This window comes from Bos taurus, chromosome 2 (genome assembly GCF_002263795.3).
Source record: "Bos taurus isolate L1 Dominette 01449 registration number 42190680 breed Hereford chromosome 2, ARS-UCD2.0, whole genome shotgun sequence".
Taxonomy (NCBI): domain Eukaryota; kingdom Metazoa; phylum Chordata; class Mammalia; order Artiodactyla; family Bovidae; genus Bos; species Bos taurus.
Genome location: NC_037329.1, coordinates 71,785,359 through 71,806,555, shown reverse-complemented (window position 1 = coordinate 71,806,555; position 21,197 = coordinate 71,785,359). Strand labels below are relative to the sequence as shown.

The 21,197-nt window shown below is 38.1% G+C and overlaps 1 protein-coding gene across 4 annotated transcripts in view; it reads right to left on the bottom strand.

Moving 5' to 3' along the window:
• The window catches only part of EPB41L5 (erythrocyte membrane protein band 4.1 like 5), a 170,333-nt gene that overhangs the window by 113,889 nt on the left and 35,247 nt on the right, over positions 1 to 21,197 (bottom strand). For all 4 annotated transcript variants that reach the window (XM_024975535.2, NM_001429694.1, NM_001429697.1 and 1 more), the window contains 2 exons: positions 1,871 to 1,913; positions 827 to 905 (listed from right to left, as the gene is read on the bottom strand). In XM_024975535.2, the coding sequence (XP_024831303.1) occupies positions 827 to 905; positions 1,871 to 1,913 (122 nt within the window). The remainder of the gene's footprint in view (positions 1 to 826; positions 906 to 1,870; positions 1,914 to 21,197) is intronic.

Here is a 21,197-nt window from a genome sequence, read left to right as displayed (position 1 = left end):
GTCTATAAAGGAAAAAGAATATGAAACAAGGGGCATTCAGCGTCAGAAGGATGCACTGGAGTTCAGGACACTCTCAAAAGACCAAGGTTTAAAGCAAATTCTGAGAATGAGCTCTGTGATCTGACAACACAGCCACCTCGTATGTAAAGGGATACAGCTACATACACACAAATGACAGCTACACTCTTATCCATCAGGAGAATATTCAAGAGGAAACCCTTCTAAAGGGATTCAGCAATTCAATTTTTTACTTAATAAAAGTAGTACATGTGCATGAGTTATAGAAATGCAATACAGACTCAATGGATAAATACTAAGGAGGCAAGACAAAATAAAAATCAGTTTCTGTAACTTATTTAAAGTTATTTAAGACCATTCAAGAGAAATCAGGATTAAATATTTTCATTACTCAATGGTATGTCAAAAAAGAAAGTCAGGAGCCAACCTGAAATAACTCTCAGGGGTGGCCAAAAATAGATAATTTTGAATATCAATAAACATAAAAACGTAATATATTAAAACACAACTGCCCTGTTTAAAATTCATGAATTGATAGTGATACTTCTGAACTCGATAGTTAGTTAGTTTTGCAGGATGTTAGAGAACCAACTGTTTATTTTGAAAATTGGTAAATAAAGGAAAACATCCTACACTTAAAAAGCACTGTCTCAAAATGAAATTCCCTTGTCAGGTATCCTGTTACCAGGACAAAGTATCCATTTCATAAACTGTAAAACTGAAGGAATTATTGAGGTAATCTTCCAACATCTTTGGCTAGTCTAACTGAAACTTGACTCTTGTATGTAATTCTAGATAGTGGTCTTACCGGGTCAGCTCTTCACGAAGGTTATTTGGTTCTGAGGAATAAAACTTAACTCGAAGATGCAGACAATAGGGTGAACCAACTGCCATTAAAAGAAAAGGGAGGGCGTTAATTTTTTCAATACAGGTATTTAAATAGTAAGGATTTTCAGTCAGTAAACTTGTCAAACATCTACTGAAGTGGACAAAAGAGAACAGATTATTGCAGCAATAATTCAGGTTACACTGTAGGCTTAAGCCTAACACAATCAGTAGACTTTTTAAATGTCCCAACCACCATGTAGCACTATCACATCATCTGTGCTCCCAAGAACAGACAGCTCCAGAAGACTTACAAAAGTTGGCCAAATATGTCAAATAAAAAAGTCTTGACTGTGTATGCTAACAGCCCTACAAAGCTGCTGAGCTGTATTTCTTGAGAGCAAAAAGAACACCTGTTGTTAACTGCACCTGGCAAATTCACTCACATCCTTTCCAATTCACTTCACCATTTCACTAACCTCTATATTATCAGAGATCCCAATATTTTGTAAAAAAGTTGAGGTGCCCTAAAATCTGGTACTACAAAAAACATGACGGACTATGGACTGGACACTGGTATTCTCCCCTATCACTAGGAATAATACTGACATTTTATGGGAATAACTTCTTTTCATTAGTCTTAACAAAAAAAAATAAAGTTACAGCCTTAAAGTCTCAAAATACTTTCTAAAGCAGGGCAGATAGCAAACAGAAAAATTCCAGTGTAAGTAACTACTAAACAGAAGTTAAGCATCTCATGGGAACTCAATCTCATTTCCAAACTACAAGCCTTTGTTCTAGAAACAAACTACAAACAAACAAACTACATGCATCTAATTACCATCAACCCTCTATAATTTAAGGGGTGGGTCGATATACCGGATTGAAATTATTTTTAGAAAAATGGAGATGCTAAGAAACTCATCAGAAACATTATTTATGTCCCGACTATGAGAAACCAGTTTCTAATATGCAATTATATATAATTCAGTTTCCAACTTTTTTCAAAATTTTTTTCATCACTTACTTTTTACTTGCTTTTTGATGCTTTTTGTACCATCCAACCAATGCTGAAAACAAAAACAAAAAGTTAGCTGTTAAGCAGAGAGAAAATTTAACATTTTAATTACTAAAAGTTAATTTTCATCATGCTTTTGCTGAAGGAAATATTTCACAAGAGAAAAAGAGAAGTGAGACTAAAAACTGGAGTGTGGGTGAATGCTAATCTACCCAGAACACAGAAACATAGGACACATATGAACAAAAGAAAGACCTACAACCAGATACATGACTTCTTAAAAACATTTCATCTGCTACTAAAACATGCTATTTTAAATTTTGCCCTTAGTTTTTCTCACTGTTGCCAAAAAAGAGGACCCTTTCAAAACTGGTAAAATTAGAAGTATGTATCATCATATTCTAATTCTTAGTTCAATTTTGTAATAAAACTATGAGATTTATTAACAGATCATAACCCCAAGTTAGGTGAAATAACAATTTCACTAAGTAGTAGCCTTTGAAAGAGCTTACACTATAAAATTAGATCTTTTTCACAACCAAGACTCTATTAAATAAGCAGCCCTTGCTCCTTTGCTTTACCAAAAAAAAAAAGTAACAGTCTTGATTTCCGTAACCTTTTCACTCTGAAACACACAAAACACAAACAGATCTAAGAAGCAATTCCAGAGACTTGCACTGATAAACCATTCCTAGCCCACTTCCTACAATTAATGCCTTTATACTAAGTCCTAACAGGGACAGGGGAGAAGACAATGGCACCCCACTCCAGTACTCTTGCCTGGAAAATCCCAAGGATGGAGGAGCCTGGTGGGCTGCAGTCTATGGGGTCGCTAAGAATCGGACACGACTGAGAGACTTCACTTTCACTTTTTCACTTTCATGCATTGGAGAAGGAAATGGCAACCCACTCCAGTGTTCTTGCCTGGAGAATGCCAGGGGCAGGAGAGCCTGGTGGGCTGCCGTCTATGGGGTCACACAGAGTCAGACACGACTGAAGTGACTTAGCAGCAGCAACAGGGACAGGATATACTCATCCCAATAAGATACACATGACTGTGTTCTCTTCAGCATGCTTACAGTTGCAAGCACCCTAAACCAAAGGAGTGCTCTTGTGCTACAGTTCACAGAGCTAAGGAATCCAGTCTCAGAACTCCAGACAGGCCAAGCATGGGCAAACAAGACTTCATTGTTAACAGACTTGTAACTATTTGCTTCTCTTGCCAATTATTTGCCTGGCCTCTTCTCCCCCTTCTCTGCCAAGATCCAAAAGTGAAATTCACAGAACCGCTAGTGTGCCAGCAAAGTACCTCTGCATGTCAACACAAGATGGTCAGTAAACATTTCGAGAGACAGTTAAATATGGTGCAATATCTTCTCTGGATTCAAGTGTGCAAGCTACTTAGTCAACCATCTCTCATCTTTTGATAAATTCAGGTGGACATCCACTTTTAGGAATATTTTAATCTAGCAAATGTTCAATTTTGTACATCCTTCCATTATAATGCTTGGCCAGCAGTAGGCAGAATACAATTTGATCTATCAGCTGAGAAGAGTTCAACTAAGACAGTGAAAAGCTCACCCATCATGGCTAAGTGCAGGAACCTAATATTCAAATACTCTAGATTTAAATTGTGCAAAATACCTACTACAGCCTAAGAGCAATCACATACTGGGTATGAGATCAATTTTACTTACATGCCCTATATTGTTTTCTCCCCACAACCAGGAATCTGGGAGTTGCCTATCTTCAGGTTCCGTCTATTATACTGCAATGAATTTGTAAGTGAGTGGCTGGTCAACTGGGCATGCCATGCAGCCACAGTGACGGAGATGCTCGTACACATAATGAGCACAAACGAGCACACACCTTCTGGGAGGCAATCTGATTACGCCTTAAAAATAACTATGTGGCTGGATGGACCTAGAGACTGTTATACGGAATGACGTTAAGTCAGAGACAGAGAAAGAGAAATGTCATATGACATCCCTCATATGTGGAACCTAAACAGAAAAGATACAAATGAACTTACAAAACACAGACTTAGAGACCTAACTGGTGATGTGAGGAAGAGAGCAAGGATGGGGAGAAGGGATAGTTAGGGAGTCTGGGATAGACATGTAAATACAACTATATTCAAAATGGATAACCAACAGGGACCTACTGTATAGCACATGGAACTCTGCTCAATGTTATGTGGCAGCCTGGATGGGTGAGGAGTTAGGGTGAGAATGGATACATGTATATGAATGGTTCACCTGAAAACATTACAACATTGTTATTGACTATACCCCAGTGCAAATTAAAAAGTTAAAAAAAAAAAAACTGTGACTTTGACTCAGCAATTCTGCATCTAATAATCATTATTGATGGTTTAACTCACAAGGAATTATAATCAAAGAAAAGTAGGACAATCTGTATATCCAACAATAATGAACTGGTGAAATCAAGTACTTCAACATGTAGAACTATGCAGCAATGAAAAAGAATGAAAGCAAAATAGTTAATAATCTGGAAAACTGAATAATTTTAGTTTTTATTAATTACTTTGTTCTCATTCAAATAACAACACATTATAAATTGTTTTGTCAAAATGCACAAATTTGTACAGGTAATCCTTAAACAAGGAGCTGACTTGCATGGGTCCACTCATATGTGGACTTTTTTCATTAGATACGCACCACAGTATAATCAATCACAATACATACAATCCTTGGTGGGTTGAATTCACAGATCTAGAACCCTGGACACAGAGAAGACTATCAAAGTTATACGCTGATTTTCAACTGCTTCCCAAACCCTAACAGTGGTCATGGGTCCACTGTATATGGGCTTCCCAGGTGGCTTAGTGGTAAAGAACCCGTTTGATCCCTTGGCTTGGGAAGATCCCCTGGAGGGGGAAACGGCAACCCACAACAGTATTCTTGCCTGTAAAATCTCATGGACAGAGGAGCCTGGCGGGCTACAGTCCATGGGGTCACAAAGAGTTGGACATGATTGAGTGACTGAGCACCAGAGCCAACACTGTATATATAAACACAACTTTTCTTTCAGACTGAAGTAATCTATGAGATGTTACATCTAGATCGTTGAGATTGTTGATTATAATTTTTCTTTGTATTTTCTTATATTTTCAACTTATTCTACAACAAGCATATTTTTACTCAACAATTAGGCCCCCCTTATTTTAATATTGTATATAAATGATATATTTATATGGTTAATTTTTTGGTAATATTGAAAGGTGTACAGTCAACAGTCCCTCCAACCCCTGCAATACCAATTTCTATCACCATATGCACCCCCCACCTCCCAAGATTACTGGTTTCTGATTCCCTAGAGTTTCTTCAAAGGGAAAAAAAACCCTGTGTGTTAGTAAAGAGTCAAGACATTAACAATGGACTGAAAATCAACAGGCTAAATACAAATTTTGACAGAATAAATTTTAAGGGATACCGAGAAGGAAACATTAACATAAGCTAGACCAATACTATTTTAAGAACAACCTAGTCTTTCTTGAATGGTTGTAACAAAATTTTTTCAGTTTAAGAACATTTATGGCTAGTTTCAAAAGCAAACCTGTAGTCTCTACTTTGTGCCCTAAGTCTAAGAAGCACATTAAACACACAATTCTCCTGGTGAGACGAAGGATCAGAGTTTTCTTCCAAGGAAGCATTTTAGTCTTTCTATGTGCATCTAACAGCTTCTACACTCTGCACTCCCTTAACACAACCCAAAACTCAGATAAAGCATCAAGCACATTCTAAAGTGAAATTCAGGAACTGGGGGAGTTCCTGATGATGCTCTGGGGAAGGTCTGAGTTCATGTTTGCATATTTTCAAGTCTGTTTTCTTTCATCTCCTCCACATTCCAAGCCCTGGGACTGGAAAATTGAGAGCTCAGAGACAGGCACTGATAGTATTTTCCTTGAATCAGGGTCTTTAGGGGTTGAGTTTAAACTACAGCAGAAGATAAAGGTGAGAACATGCAGATATAGACTTTTGGATGCACAGAGTGAAGCTAATATGGCTCTTCTTCCTCATGTACATTAAAAACAAAATAAATCTCCTAATTTCCTAAAGTGTGGTAGGTAAACTTAGAATTCAAAGACTATGGGAAGCTACATTTATTTCCATCCTATTGAGCTAGGAACAAAAGAACAATTATTTACTTGTGTATCTTAGAAAATAAATAATATGTAATTACAAACATAACAGCCATAGCTAAACCAAACAGAGAGTTGCCTAAGAAGCTTCCAAAACACTACCATGTATACACCCTCACCCCAGGCCCTACAGCTCTTCAAATGAACGACTCCTGACTTCTGACACCTACACAGCTAGCAGTAGATGCACCACTGCTGCTGCTCAAAGGGCAAAGAGCTGGCGGTAGAGAAATGTAAACCATCTTTCCAAACAACTGCCTCTGCAAAAAATATTTCTCCTGGCTCATGTTCTACATTAAATTACTGTTTAAAAGCAAATTTTAACACTTTAACCAATCAACAAATGTTAAAAATCAATGCCACGAAAACAGAAGATCAATTTGCTTTAGATTCCATCATAAATTCTACCTGCGTGATTCCTCTTTCGGTGTTAAAAGTCTGTGCTGGGCTTCCTGGTAGCTCAGTCATAAAGAATCCGCTTGCCTTTACAAGAGACACAGGTTTGATCCCTGATCTGGGAAGATCTCACATGCCACACAGCAACTAAGCCTGTATGCCACAACTGCTGAACATGTAGTCTAGAGCCTGGTTACCGCCAACTGTTGAGGCCTCGTGCTGCAACTACTGAAGACCGCATGCCCTACAACCTGTGCTCAACAAGAGGCGCCACTGCAATGAGAAGCCTGCAAAATAGAGTAGCCTGGCTCACAGCAACTAAGAAAAGCCAACACAGCAAGGAAGACCCAGCACAGCCAAAAATAAATAAAATTATTTTTTTAAAATTCTGGATTATAAGAAATTCCAAATGAAGACTCAGAGGAGCCATTAAAATATATTTTCCACAATACTTTTCTGTGTATTATTAGTATGCCTTCTTAGGATTCTTAAAAGTCAAATTTATAATGGAAATGTAGATGACTTAAGCAGATTATACATTCACTCTATGGAAAGAAGAGCACATAATCTATTTTGGAAATATACTTATTTTAACAAAAACAGTTCCTCCTTGTTTAGCAAATATATGTGCCTGTGTGTGTGTTTCTTACAATACAGAATATATATGTATACTTAACATATAGGTTATTTCTATGTATTTTTTACTCCCCACTACTTTATTGAATTTTATTGTTTAAGTTCTAACAATCCAATCCAATCAGCTGCCAACAGTGACATTTCACCTCCTCCTTTCCAAAGTTTATAATGTTTACAACTACATTTGCTGTTACTTCTATTAAAATAATTTAATAGCAGTGGTAATAAGATCTTCCTTGGTGGCTAAGACAGTAAAGCATCTGCCTACAATGCAGGAGACCTGGGTTCAATCCCTGGGATGGGAAGATCCCCTGGAGAAGGAAATGGCAAACCACTCCAGAACTCTTGCCTGGAAAACCCCATGGACAGAAGAGCCTGGTAGGCTACAGACCATGAGGTCGCAAAGAGCTGGACACTACTGAGCAACTTCACTTTCACTTTGTCACCTGTGTGTCTTTAATAGGGGCTTTCCCGATGGCTCAGTGGGGAAAGAATCCACTTGCAACAAAGGAGACACAGGTTTGATTCCTGGGTTGGGAAGATCCCCTGGAGAAGGAAATGGCAATTCGCTCCAGTATTCTTGCCTGGAAATCTCATGGACAGAGGAGCCTGCTGGGCTACAGTCCATGGAGTTGCAAGAGCTGGACAGGACTAAGCATGTAGGTACATTGTCTTTAGTGGGAATGCGTCTATTGTTTCTCTATTAATCTAAAGTTGTTGTATTTAAATCATCAAAACTGTAAAGAGAGTAGAGCCCTCGAGCAACCACCGGGTCTGTTCTCACAGGTGGGACACGTATCTGCCCAACATCTACCACCATCCCTAGAGATGGGCACACCTTCCAAAGCTAGGCTAGCCCCACAACACAAAGAGAAGGAAGGTCAATTCCACATAAGTCAAAGTCCATGAGGTGACAAGAAGAAGGGGCTTCACAGGCCACCAAAACCATCTGATAAGAATTTGAGGGAAGAGTATTATCTGCCTGATCTCAGATGAGCAAGCGTCTGCAGGCCAGACAGAGCTTACCACATGACATCTGCAGTGCTCGAAAGAGTTGCATTCTAACCCTGAACAAGAACTGCCTCTTCCCTTAGCTCAGTGATCTGAGATCCACCATGGAGGGATCCACTGCCGCAGCCTCCAACAAGGGTGCACTTGTGGAACACCTCCCCTCCCTAATGTCTCCCCAGTCAAGTGTTCTGCAGCTCTCAACTTTGGATCAAACACCTCCATTTCCATTTGCACTGAGTGTTGTGTAAACTAAAATGCCTTAAACTTCAACTCACTGAGTTACTTATCTTTCTTTTGCGCTTGATATTTGAGTGTCCATCTTTTTTAAATGCAGTTTCACTTAACTATATGGTAGAGGCAGATGAGTATACATGAAGTGTCAGGTGCCTGTTCAGAAGTGGTACACATCACACAAACTACAGTCTATCACCGAGAGCAAGTACAATGGCCAGAACCTAGCATCAACCGAGCAACAAAGTAGCAACGTCTTATAGCAAACACAGGAACCAATCCCACGATATACAATGATATACATGATGTATATGATGTACATGATACATGATACACATGATGAATTATATCAACTAATACTGAATCATCTTTGCATTTCTGAAAATACACTCCACCTGATCATTATGTATTGTTCATACTTTTAATAGTATATTTTATTTTATTCAATAGTATAAACTTTTAATAATATAAATAATACATGATACATATTAGTAATATATAATGTATATTAAATATAAATACATTGGAAAATGTTATATTAAATATAACAATACATATACATAATACATAATAATAAACACAGTATGCTGCTATTTTACTTAGGATTTTTACACAGAGACCAAGTGAAGTTATATATATATAAATAAACCAATACTTAAACTGATTTAAGAAAAAGGCAAAAAATAACTACTGACGTGTTCTTCCTTTTTTTCCAAGTTTTTAGGAGAAATACTACCTATGTTTCCCTTTCCTGAACATAAATGTCTAAAATCTACCTAATTCATTCTTCTTTAAAAACTTGATTGGGCCAGTTAAAATTCTAAGCTCCAAATATGAAGTTTGAAAAACTTCATCAACCAGAGGTCACAAACATATATACAGATCAGAGGCTTAAATCTTTGCTGAGACATGTTTTGTTTGGTTCACACTATATTTTTTACATTCTTTTACTGAAATGTTCACAGCTGCAATTATAATAACAAGAGGTCCTCCTATCTCCCCTTTCTCCCCCAATGCTTCCACCTTACATAACTACAGTAAATCAGTTACTAAAATCAGGCACTGCACAATGTGCCTATACAGTTCTATGTCACTTTATCACACATCTCAATTCCTGACCTGATACCACAATCAAGATAAAGATATATTCCATTATCACCAATAGCTCCCTCATACTTCTACTCTACAGACACATCCACTCGTACCTCCAACATCCCTAAACCTCAGCAACCATTAACCTGATCTCTAATTTTGTTGAGACTGTTACATACATGAAGTATACGATATGTGACCTCTGGAGATTGACTGTTTTTACTCCACATAATGCCCTTGAAATCCATCCAAATTGTGTGTGTCAACAGATTTCTTGTTTTCTATTGCTGAGTAGTATTCCAAGGTATGAATGTGTCACAGTTTCTTTAATCATTAATTTACTGTAGGACACTGGCTTTTCCAAGTTTTTTGCTATTACTAATAAAGCTGTCATGAACAATCATGCACAGGTTTTTGTGAAGAAATAAGTCTTCAATTCTCTGAAATAAGTGACCACACATAAAACTGCTGAGTCATATGTAAGTGTAAGTTTATCTTTTTAAGAAGTTGCCAGACTATTTTTCATACTGGCTATACCACTCCCAAAACCAATGTTTGAGAGATCCAGTTTCTCCATATCTTCATAAGCATTTAGAGTTATCATAATTTTTTATTTTAGCTGTACTCACAGATGTATAGTAATGACATCTCACCAAAGTCTTCTTTACATTTCCCTGATGCCAAGGGATGAGGAACATCCTTTTGTGTGTTTATTTGCTATCTGTATACATCCTCTTTGGGGAAAAGCAAAATCTTTTAATTTTGATAAAATCCATTTCATTGATTAAAAATGGTCATGTTTTTGGTATCATGCCTAGTAACTCTTCTCCAAGCCCCAGGTCTCAAAGATGTTCTCATATATTTCTAAGTTTATAGTTTTACTTCTTATACTAATGTACACTATTTTTGAGTTAATTTCTATACAGGTATATGGTTTAGGTCAGGGTTCATATTTTTGCTTGATATCCAATTGCTCCAGCACAATTGTTAAGACTACCCTCCTTTGACTGAATTACACTGGGTATCTTAAAAATCAGTTGCCTGGCCATACTCATGCAGAGCTCCCTATTTTGTTTCATTGATCTATGTGCCTGTGGTTCTACCAATACCACACAATCCTATTTACAGCAGTTATTCGTCTTGAAACTAAATAGAGGAATTCTTCCCACTATTTTTCTTTTTCAAAATTGTTTTTTAGGTATTATAGATCCTGTGCCTTTTCAAGGAAGTTTTCAAATAATTTTGTCAGTATCTACAAAGGATTTTCTGAAATTTTGACACAAATGGCATTAAACTTGAACATCAACTAGGAAAGAAGTGATTACTTTGCCGAGTCTTCTAAGCCATGCACACAGTATACCTCTCCATTTATTTAGCCCTCTTTTGATTTCTTTCATCAGTCACAGAAAGCTGTGGTACATATACACAATGGAGTATTACTCAGCCATTAAAAAGAACACATTTGAATCAGTTCTAATGAGATGGATGAAACTGGAACCTATTATACAGAGTGAAGTAAGCCAGAAAGAAAAACACTAATACAGTATACTAACGCATATATATGGAATTTAGAAAGATGGTAACAATAACCCTGTGTACGAGACAGCAAAAGAGACACTGATGTATAGATCAGTCTTATGGACTCTGTGGGAGAGGGAGAGGGTGGGGAGATTTGGGAGAATGGCATTGAAACATGTATAATATCATGTATGAAACGAGTCGCCAGTCCAGGTTCGATGCACGATACTGGATGCTTGGGGCTGGTGCACTGGGACGACCCAGAGGGAGGGTATGGGGAGGGAGGAGGGAGGAGGGTTCAGGATGGGGAACACAGGTATACCTGTGGTGGATTCATTTCGATATTTGGAAAAACTAATACAATATTGTGAAGTTTAAAAATAAAATAAAATAAAAATATATATATATATATAAAAAGATAAAAAAATAAATAAAATTTAACCAGTGCTTTTTAAAAATGAAAGATTTACTCTAAAAATATGGATCTCTAACTTCTCTTAAAATATTAATACTTGAAGATCCAGCAAAGTTATTTGGCAACAAATGGCTAGAGATAGGTGGTAACTGCCCCTTCAATTCCTTTTTTGAGGGAAAAGTGATATGTTCCCTACTTCACCACAATTGCTCTACAAATCAACAGATGGCTACTTGTCAGTTACAACTTATTAACATGTTGGTGTTTTTCTGTCTCTGAATCTATCAAAAAAAGGGAAAAGAAAACATATCAATAAAAAGGAAAACATATTTGAGTCAGTTCTTATGAGGTGAATTAGAATTGCCAACATCCGTTGGGTCATCGAAAAAGCAAGCAAGTTTCAGAAAAACATCTACGTCTGCTTTACTGACGATGCCAAAGCTTTTGACTATGTGGATCACAACAAACTGTGGAAAATTCTTCAAGAGATGGGAATACCAGACCCACCTTAACTGCCTCCTGAGAAATCTGTATGTAAGTCAAGAAACAACTGGACATGGAACAACAGTTCAGTTCAGTCCCTCAGTCATGTTCGACTCTTTGTGGTCCCATGGACTGCAGCATGCCAGGCCTCCCTGTCCAGCTCCCAGAATTTACTCAAACTCACATCCGTTGAGTTGGTGATGCCATCCAACCATCTCATCCTCTGTCGTCCCCTTCTCTTCTCGCCTTCAATCTTTCCCAGCATCAGGGTCTTTTCTAAGGAGTCAGTTCTAACCATTAGGTGGCCAAAGGATTGGAGTTTCAGCTTCAGCACGAGTCTTTCCAATGAATATTCAAGACTGATTTTCTTTAGGATAGACTGCTTTGATCTCCCTGCACTTCAAGAGACTCTCAAGAGTCTTCTCCAACACCACAATTCAAAAGCATCAATTTTTCAGTGCCCAGCTTTCTTTATAGTCCAACTATCACATCCATACATGACTACTGGAAAAATCATAGCTTTGACTAGGTAGACCTTTGCTGGCAAAGTAATGTCTCTGCTTTTTAATATGCTGTCTAGGTTGGCCATAACTTTTCGTCCAAGGAGCAAGCATCTTTTAATTTCATGGCTTCAGTCACCATCTGCAGTGATTTTGGAGCCCCCCAAGATTAAGTCTATCATTGTTTCCACGTCTATTTGCCATTAAGTGATGGGACTGGACGCCATGATCTTCGTTTTCTGAATGTGGAGTTTTAAGTCAACTTTTTTACTCCCCTCTTTACTTTCATCAAGAAGCTCTTTAGTTCTTCTTCACTCTTGGCCATAAAGGTGGTGTCATCTGCATATCTGAGGCTATTGATATTTCTCCCTACAATCTTGATTCCAGCTTGTGCTTCACCCAGCCCAGCATTTCACATGATATACTCTGCATATAAGTTAAATAAGCAGGGGGGCAATATACAACCTTGATGTATTCCTTTTCCTATATGGAATCAGTCAGTTGTTCCATGTCGAGTTCTAACTATTGCTTCTTGACCTCCATACAGATTTCTCACAATGCAGGTCAGGTGGTCTGGTATTCCCAGCTCTTTCAAGAATTTTTCAGAATCTGTTGTGGTCTACACAGTCAAAGGCTTTAGCATAGTCAGTAAAACAGAAGTAGATGTTTTTCTAGAACTCTCTTGCTTTTTCGACGATCCAGCAGATGTTGGCAATTTGATCTCTGGTTCCTCTGCCTTTTCTTAATCCAGCTTGAGCATCTGGAAGTTCACAATTCACATACTATTGAACCCTGGCTTGGAGAATTTTGAGCATTACTTTACTAGCGTGTGAGATGAGTGCAATTGCGCGGTAGTTTGAGCATTCTTTGGCATTGCCTTGCTTTGGGATTGGAATGAAAACGGACCTTTTCCAGTCCTGTGGCCACTGCTGAGTTTTCCAAATTGCTGGCATACTGAGTGCAGCACTTTCACAGCATTATCTTTTAGCATCTGAAATAGCTCAACTGGAATTCCATCGCCTCCACTAGCTTTGTTCATAGTGAGGCTTCCTAAGGCCCACTTGACTTCACATTCCAGGATGTCTGGCTCTAGGTTGCTGATGAGACCATCATGATCAGTTAGAACTGGACACGGAACAGCAAACTGGTTCCAAGTAGGAAAAGGAGTATGTCAAGGCTATACAGTGTCACCCTGCTTATTTAACTTGTATGTAGAATATATCATGCAAAATGTTGGGCTGGATGAAGCACAAGCTGGAATCAAGATTGCTGGGAGAAATACCAATAACCGCAGATATACAGATGACACTGCCCTTATGGAAGAAAGCGAAGAAGAACCAAAGAGCCTCTCGATGAAAGAAAAAGGAGAGTGAAAAAATTGGCTTAAAACTCAACATTCAAAAAACTAAGATCCTGGCACCCAGTCCCATCACTTCATGGCAAATAGATGGGGAAACAATGGAAACAGTGACAGACTTTATTTTGGGGGGCTCCAAAATCACTGCAGATGGTAATTGCAGCCATGAAATTAAAAGACACTTGCTCCTTGAAAGAAAAGCTATGATCAACCTAGACAGCATATTAAAAAGCAGAGACATTACTTTGCCAGCAAAGGTCTGTCTAGTCAAAGCTATGGTTTTTTCCAGTAGTTGTTTATGGATCTGAAGCTTGGACCATAAAGACAGTTGAGCACTGAAGTATCGATGCTTTTGAATTGTGGTGTTGGAGAAGACTCTTGAGAGTCCCTTGGACTGCAGGGAGATCCAACCAGTCCATTCAAAAGGAAATCAGTCCTGAATATTCACTGGAAGGACTGACGTTGAAGCTGAAACTCCAATCCTCTGGCCACCTGATGGGAAGAAGTGACTCATTGGAAAAGACCCTGATGCTGGGAAAGATTGAAGGTGGGAGGAGAAGGGAACAACAGAAGATGAGATGGTTGGATGGGATCACTGACTCGATGGACATGAGTTTGAGCAAGCTCCGGGAGTTGGTGATGGACAGGGAGGCCTGGCATGCTGCAGTCCATGGGGTCACAAAGAGTCGGACACGACTTGAGCAACTGAACTAAACTGAACTGAATGAGGTGAATGAACCTAGAGTCTATTATACAGAGTGAAGTAAATCAGAAGAGAAAGATAAATATCATATACTAATGCATATATATGGGATCTAGAAAGATGATACTGATCAATTAATTTCCAAGGCAGCAAAGGAGAAACAGACATAGAGAACTGACTTATGGACACACGGAGAAGGGAGGAGAGGGTAAGATGTATGGAGAGAGTATCATGGAAACTTACATTATCATATGTAAAATAGCCAATGGGAATTTGCTTGATGTCTTGGGAAACTCAAACAGGGTCTCTGTATCAACCTAGAGGAGTGGGATGGGGAGGGAGATGGGAGGGAGGTTCAAGAGGTACACCTGTGGCTGATTTATGTTAATGTTTGACAGAAAACAACAAAAATTCTGTAAAGCAATTATCCCTCAATTAAAAAATACGTTAAGTTTTTAAAATTTTTTTAAATGAAAAAAAAAAAAAAAAGAAAACATATCAAGCATATAGCACAATTCTAAAAAAGAGAAAATCTATACTTGTTAGAAGTAAATAAAACTCCCATTCTTTAACATGCATGACATCTTCTTTCTCTTTTGTTCTTCTGACTCCTGTAGACATTTCAAGACTGAATATCATTCCTTCAAAATAAATCATACATGTTCTCTGGCAAACTGTTACCACTAACTGAATTAATTAACAATTAATTGTTACAGTTATTTTTCTCAAATTTGGCAAATTCTGACTGTACTGACCTAAAACCACTTAGTATCAAAAGAATAATACTTTCTTGCCTGGCTTAAGATATATTACTTACACATTGGAAAGTTCTATTGTACAATAAAATTACCAAATTATTATTTTTAAAAACCATCAATATTGGCAGTTCTGCTGTCATAAGGCAACTCTTTACACATCCTGTCATTTTCATGGAAGAAAGTTTCCCTAAATTGTTCATCAAAAAATATTAAATTACCATAAACTTGTAGAGTCACACAATGAGATTTTGTAACAAGGTTTCACCAACAGTATAAAAAGATAATAAATTTTCAAACACACTATTATCATAAAGACTTGAAGAAAAATCATGGAAATGAATACCACCATCTGCTTTTCTTTAAAATACAGGTTATTTATTTACTAAAAAAGAGTTACTAAACAAGAGTCCATAGGCGGGCTTCAGGAATACCTGAATTACCTATATATGTGCACATCAGGTTATGTGTACATGCCTTTTTCTAGGGAAAGCATCCACAGACTTCATCACCATAACTTAAGGTTTAAGATCATCATTACACTGTATAAAAGGATACTAAATTAAGTTTACATTTGAAAACAGAAGATGGGGCAGTATTGTGCAGTCAACTAAAACAAGGGTAACCGTATATCCTAGTATGCAATATTGTTCTTTACAGCATTGGACTTTACTTTCACCACCAGATACATCCACAACTGAGTGTCATTTCTTCGTTGGCCCAGACACTTCATTCTTTCTGGAGCTATTAGTAATTGCCCTCTGCTTTTCCCCAAGAGCATACTGGAATGTTCCGACCTCAGGGAGTTCATCTTCCAGTGTCATGTCTTTTTACCCTTTCATACTGTTCATGGGGTTCTCACGACAAGAAAACTGGAGTGGTTTGCTATTCCCTCTTCCAGTGGACTACATTTTGTCTGAAGTCTCCTCTATGACATGTCCATTTTGGGTGGCCCTGCATGTAATGGCTCATAGCTTCATTGAGTTACACAAGCTCTTTCGCCACAACAAGGATGTGATCCATGAATGTTCAAACTACAATACAGTGGCATTCATTTCGCATGCTGGTAAGGTTATGCTTAAAACTCTTCCAAGTTAAGTTCAGTAGTACATAAACGAAGAACTTGCAGGTGTACAAGACAGGTTTAGAAAAGGTAGAGGAACCAGAGATCAAATTGTGAACATTTGTTGGATCACAGAGAAAGCAAAAGAATTTCAGAAAAACATCTACTTCTGCTTCATTGATTATGCTAATGCCTTTGATTATGTTCAGTTCAGTCACTCAGTTGTGTCCGACTCTTTGTTGACACCTCGAACCGAAGCACGCCAGGCCTCCCTATCCATCACCAACTGCCGGAGTCCACCCAAACCCATGTCCATTGAGTCAGTGATGCCATCCAACCATCTCATCCTCTGTCGTCTCCTTCTCCTCCTGCCCTCAATCTTTCCCAGCATCAGGGTCTTTTCAAATGAGTCAGCTCTTCCCATCAGGTGCCCTAAGTATTGGAGTTTCAGCTTCAACATCAGTCCTTCCAATGAACACCCAGGACTGATCTTTAGGATGGACTGGCTGGATCTCCTTGCAGTCCAAGGGACTCTCAAGAGTCTTCTCCAACACCACAGTTCAAAAGCATCAATTCTTCAGCGCTCAGCTTTCTTTATAGTCCAACTCTCACACCCATACATGACTACTGGAAAAACCATAGCCTTGACTAGACAGACCTTTGTTGGCAAAATAACGTCTCTGCTCTTCAATATGCTATCTAGGTTGGTCATAACTTTCCTTCCAAGGAGTAAGCGTCTTTTAATTTCATGGCTGCAGTCACTATCTGCAGTGATTTTGGAGCCCAAAAAGATAAAGTCTGACACTGTTTCCACTCTTTCCCCATCTATTTGCCATGAAGTGATGGGACCGGATGCCATGATCTTAGTTTTCTGAATGTTGAGCTTTAAGCCAACTTTTTCACTCTCTTCTTTCACTTTCATCAAGAGGCTCTTTAGTTCCTCCTCACTTTCTGCCATAAGGGTGGTGTCATCTGCATATCTGAGGTTATTGATATTTCTCCTGGCAATCTTGATTCTGGCTTGTGCTTCCATCACAACAAACTGTGGAAAGTTCTTAAAGATGGGAATACCAACCAGACTGCCTTACCTGTCTCCTGAGAAACTGGTATGGGGTCAAAATGCAACAGATCCTTATATGGAACAACTGACTGGCTCAAAATTGGGAAAGGAGTAGGTCGAGGCTATATATATTGTTTCCTTGTTTATATGCAGAATACATCACATGAAATGCTGGGCTGGATGAATCACAAGCTGGAATCAAGATTGCCAGAAGAAATATCAACAATTTCAGATACACAGATGACACCACCCTAATGGCAAAAAGTGAAGAGGAACTAACAAGCCTCTTGAAGGTAAGGAGGACAGTGAAAAGGCTGGCTTAAAACTCAACATTCAAAAAACGAAGATCATGACATCTGGTCCCATCACTTCATGGCAAATAGATGGGGGAAAAGTGTAAACAGTGACATATTTTTTCTTGGGCTCAAAAATCACTGCAGACAGTGACTGCAGCCACAAAATTCAAAGAAGCTTGTTCCCTGAAAGGAAAGCTATGACAAACCTAGATGGTGTATTAAAAAGCAGAGACATTACTTTGCTGACAAGGGTCCATATAGTCAAAGCTATGGTTTTTCCAGTAGTCATGTATGGATGTGAAGGTTGGACCCTAAAGAAGGCTTAGTGCTGAAGAACTGATGCTTTCAAATTGTGGTGCTGGAGAAGATTCTTGAGAGTCCCTTGGACAGCAAGGAGATCAAACCAGCCAATCCTAAAGGAAATCAACCCAGAATAATCACTGCAAGAATTGATGCTGAAGCTGAAGCTCCAATACTTTGGCCACCTGATGTGAAGAGCCGACTCACTGGGAAAGACCCTGATGCTGGGAAAGACTGAGGGCAGGAGGAGAAAGGGACAACAGTAGATGAGATGGTTGAATGGCATCACTGACTCAATGGACATGAGTTTGAGCAAACTCTGGGAGATAGTGAAGGACAGGGAAACCCAGCATGCTACAGTCCATGGGATCACAAAGAGTGGGACAAGACTTAGTGATTTAACAAGAAATCCTAGTATGCCAGAATAATCCTGGTTTACTCCTATTATCCCAACCTCTCATCCATTAAGTCCACCTTTGGCTCTCTAAAGTTGCCTGGTTTAAAAACTGAAGAAACAGAAAATCTGAATATACCTGTAAAAAGTAAAGAGACTGAGTCGCTAATCAAAAAGCTCTAGAAAAGCCCAGGGCTTCACTGGTGAATTCTACCGAGTGTTGAAGTAAGAATTAATACCAATCCTTCAGAAGAGCCTCAAAAAAATAGAAGAAAGAAGACTTTCCAACTCATTCTGATGCCAGTACTTCTCTTATTGAAACCAAAGGTATCACAAGGGGAAAAAAACACACAAAAAAACTATAGACCAATATCCTTATGAATACGGACATCAAAGTCCTCAACAAAATCAAAGCAAGCAACATATATAAAGAATTTTACACCACGAGTGAGATTTATCCCAGAAATGCAACAATGATTCAACATACCATCAAATATGGTCAAAGTAATATATCATATTAACAGAATACAGGAAATCTATCATATGATCCTCTCAGCAGAAAAAGCATTTAACAAAACCCAACACAATTTCATGATAAAATGATAAAGGGCATCTAGAAAAATCCCACAGGTAACATCATACTTGATGGTGAAATACTGAACACTTCCCATAAGATCAAGAATAAGACAACAATGACCACCCTTAACACTTCTATTCAATGTTTTACTAAATGTTCAAGCCAGGGCACTCAGGTAAGAAAAAGAGATTAAGTGAAAAGAAAAAGGAATAAAAGGCATTCAGACTAAAAAGGAAGAAGTTAAAACTATCCTTTATTTGTAGATAACATGATCTTATACATAAAACACAAAAAAACTAATAAACAAGTTCAGTAAGGTTGTAAGATATAAGAAACATATACAAAAATGAATTCTATATACTAGAATCCAAACTAAATCCAAAATGATACTAAAAAAATTACATATTACAATAACATCAAAGGAATAAAATGTTTATGAGTAAGTTTAGCCAAGGAGATGAAAGAAGTGTAAACAAACTATAAAACACTGCTTTAGAAATATAAAAACATAATTCATGTGTGAGACTTAACGTTGTTAAGATGACAATACTTCCCAAACAGATATACAGATTCAGTGCAATTCTCATCAAAACTCCCAACTGCCCTCTTTGCAGAAATAGACAAGCTGATCCAAAATATATATGGGAGGTATGAGTGACCCAGAACAGCCAAAACAATCTTAAAACAGAAGAATGAAATTGAAGGACTCACATTTCCCAATTTTCAAACTTACTACAAAGTAATTAAGTTTGAAACTTACTTCACCACATGAAGGCAATGTGGTGCTGGTATAAGAAGCAACATATAGATGAATGTAACAGAACTCAGAACCCAGGAAAAAACCCAAATATCTATGCTCAACTGACTTTCAATAAGTGTGCCAAGACCATTCAATGGGGAAAAAACCATCTTATCAACAAGTGGTTCTAGGATCACTGGATATCCACATGCATTCACATGTAAAGGAATGAAGTTTGACCCCCCCCCCTACTTTAGAGCTTATACCAAAATTAACTCCAAATGGATAAAGAAGAAAATATGTATAAATGTTGGTGACTATGGACTAGGTAATAGTTTAACTCTTACAACTCAAAAAGAAGGAAATAACTGAATTTCAAGTGGATAAAAAATCTGAACAGACATTTATCCAAAGAAGATACACACACGATCAACAAGCACATGAACAGATGCTATCAGAGAAGAACTTTTCTATCAGAGAAGTGCAAATCAGTACTACAATGAGACCACTCTATACCAGCTGGTATGATCAGAATCACAAAGAAGGGGAGGGACTTGACTGGTGGTTCACTGGTTAAGATTCTGCCTTGCAATGCAGGGGATGCAGGTCCAGTCTCTGGTCAAGGAACTAGGATCTCACAAGTCATGGAGCAGCTCTGGAGCCCACATGCCATAAGTACAGAGTCCAAACATCACAGGACACAAATAAGACCCAAAACAGCCAAATAAATACATGTTTGTGGGAGGGGGGGGGGAGAGAGCGGGGATCTTTAAAAAAAAGAAGGGAGAATGTCATGTTGGTGAGGACATGTAGAAATTGGAACTCTTATACACTGCTGATAGGACGGCAGAATGGTACAGTCACTACTGAAAACAATTTCGCAGTTCTTCAAAAATTTCTACATAAAGTTACCTTATAATCCAGTAGTTCCACTCCTAGATGCATATCCAAAAGAATTTAAGAGTTATGTTGAGTGCAAAAACTTGTGTGCAAATGTTCACAGCAGTGTTATTTATAACAGCCAAAAATGAATAAACCTAAATGTGTATCAGTGAACGAATAAAAAGGTGGTATATCCATTCAGTGGAATATTATTCAGCTGTTAAGAATCAAGTACTGATATATGCTACAATATGAATAAACCTTGAAAACATTATGCCAAGTGCATTTTCAGACTCAAAAGGCCACAAATTACATGATTCCATTTCTATGAAAGTCTCAAAATGGGCAAATTCACACAAACAGAAAGATTAGCATTTGCCAGGAGCTGTGGGGAGGAGGAATGGGGAGCAACTGGTAACAGTGAACCTCTGGCTATAAATGACACTCTCAGGCATAATTTGAATGGGGTCTGAAGATTAGATAGTGGTAATGTCACAATAACTTCCTGATTTTGATGACTATATTGAGTTGTGCAGGAGAACATGCTTCTCTGTAGGAAATTCAAGGGAAATGGGACATCATACTTGCAACTCTCAAATGATTCCTGAAAAATAATTACTCATATTATTCTTGCAACTTTTCTGTAAATGCACTACTGTTTCAACTAAAATGAGTTAGTGCAACCAAAAGTAAGTAACTTAAAAAACAGCAAACTCATCTGATTACATAGGAAGAAAAGTGAACTATGACCTCATCAATTTAC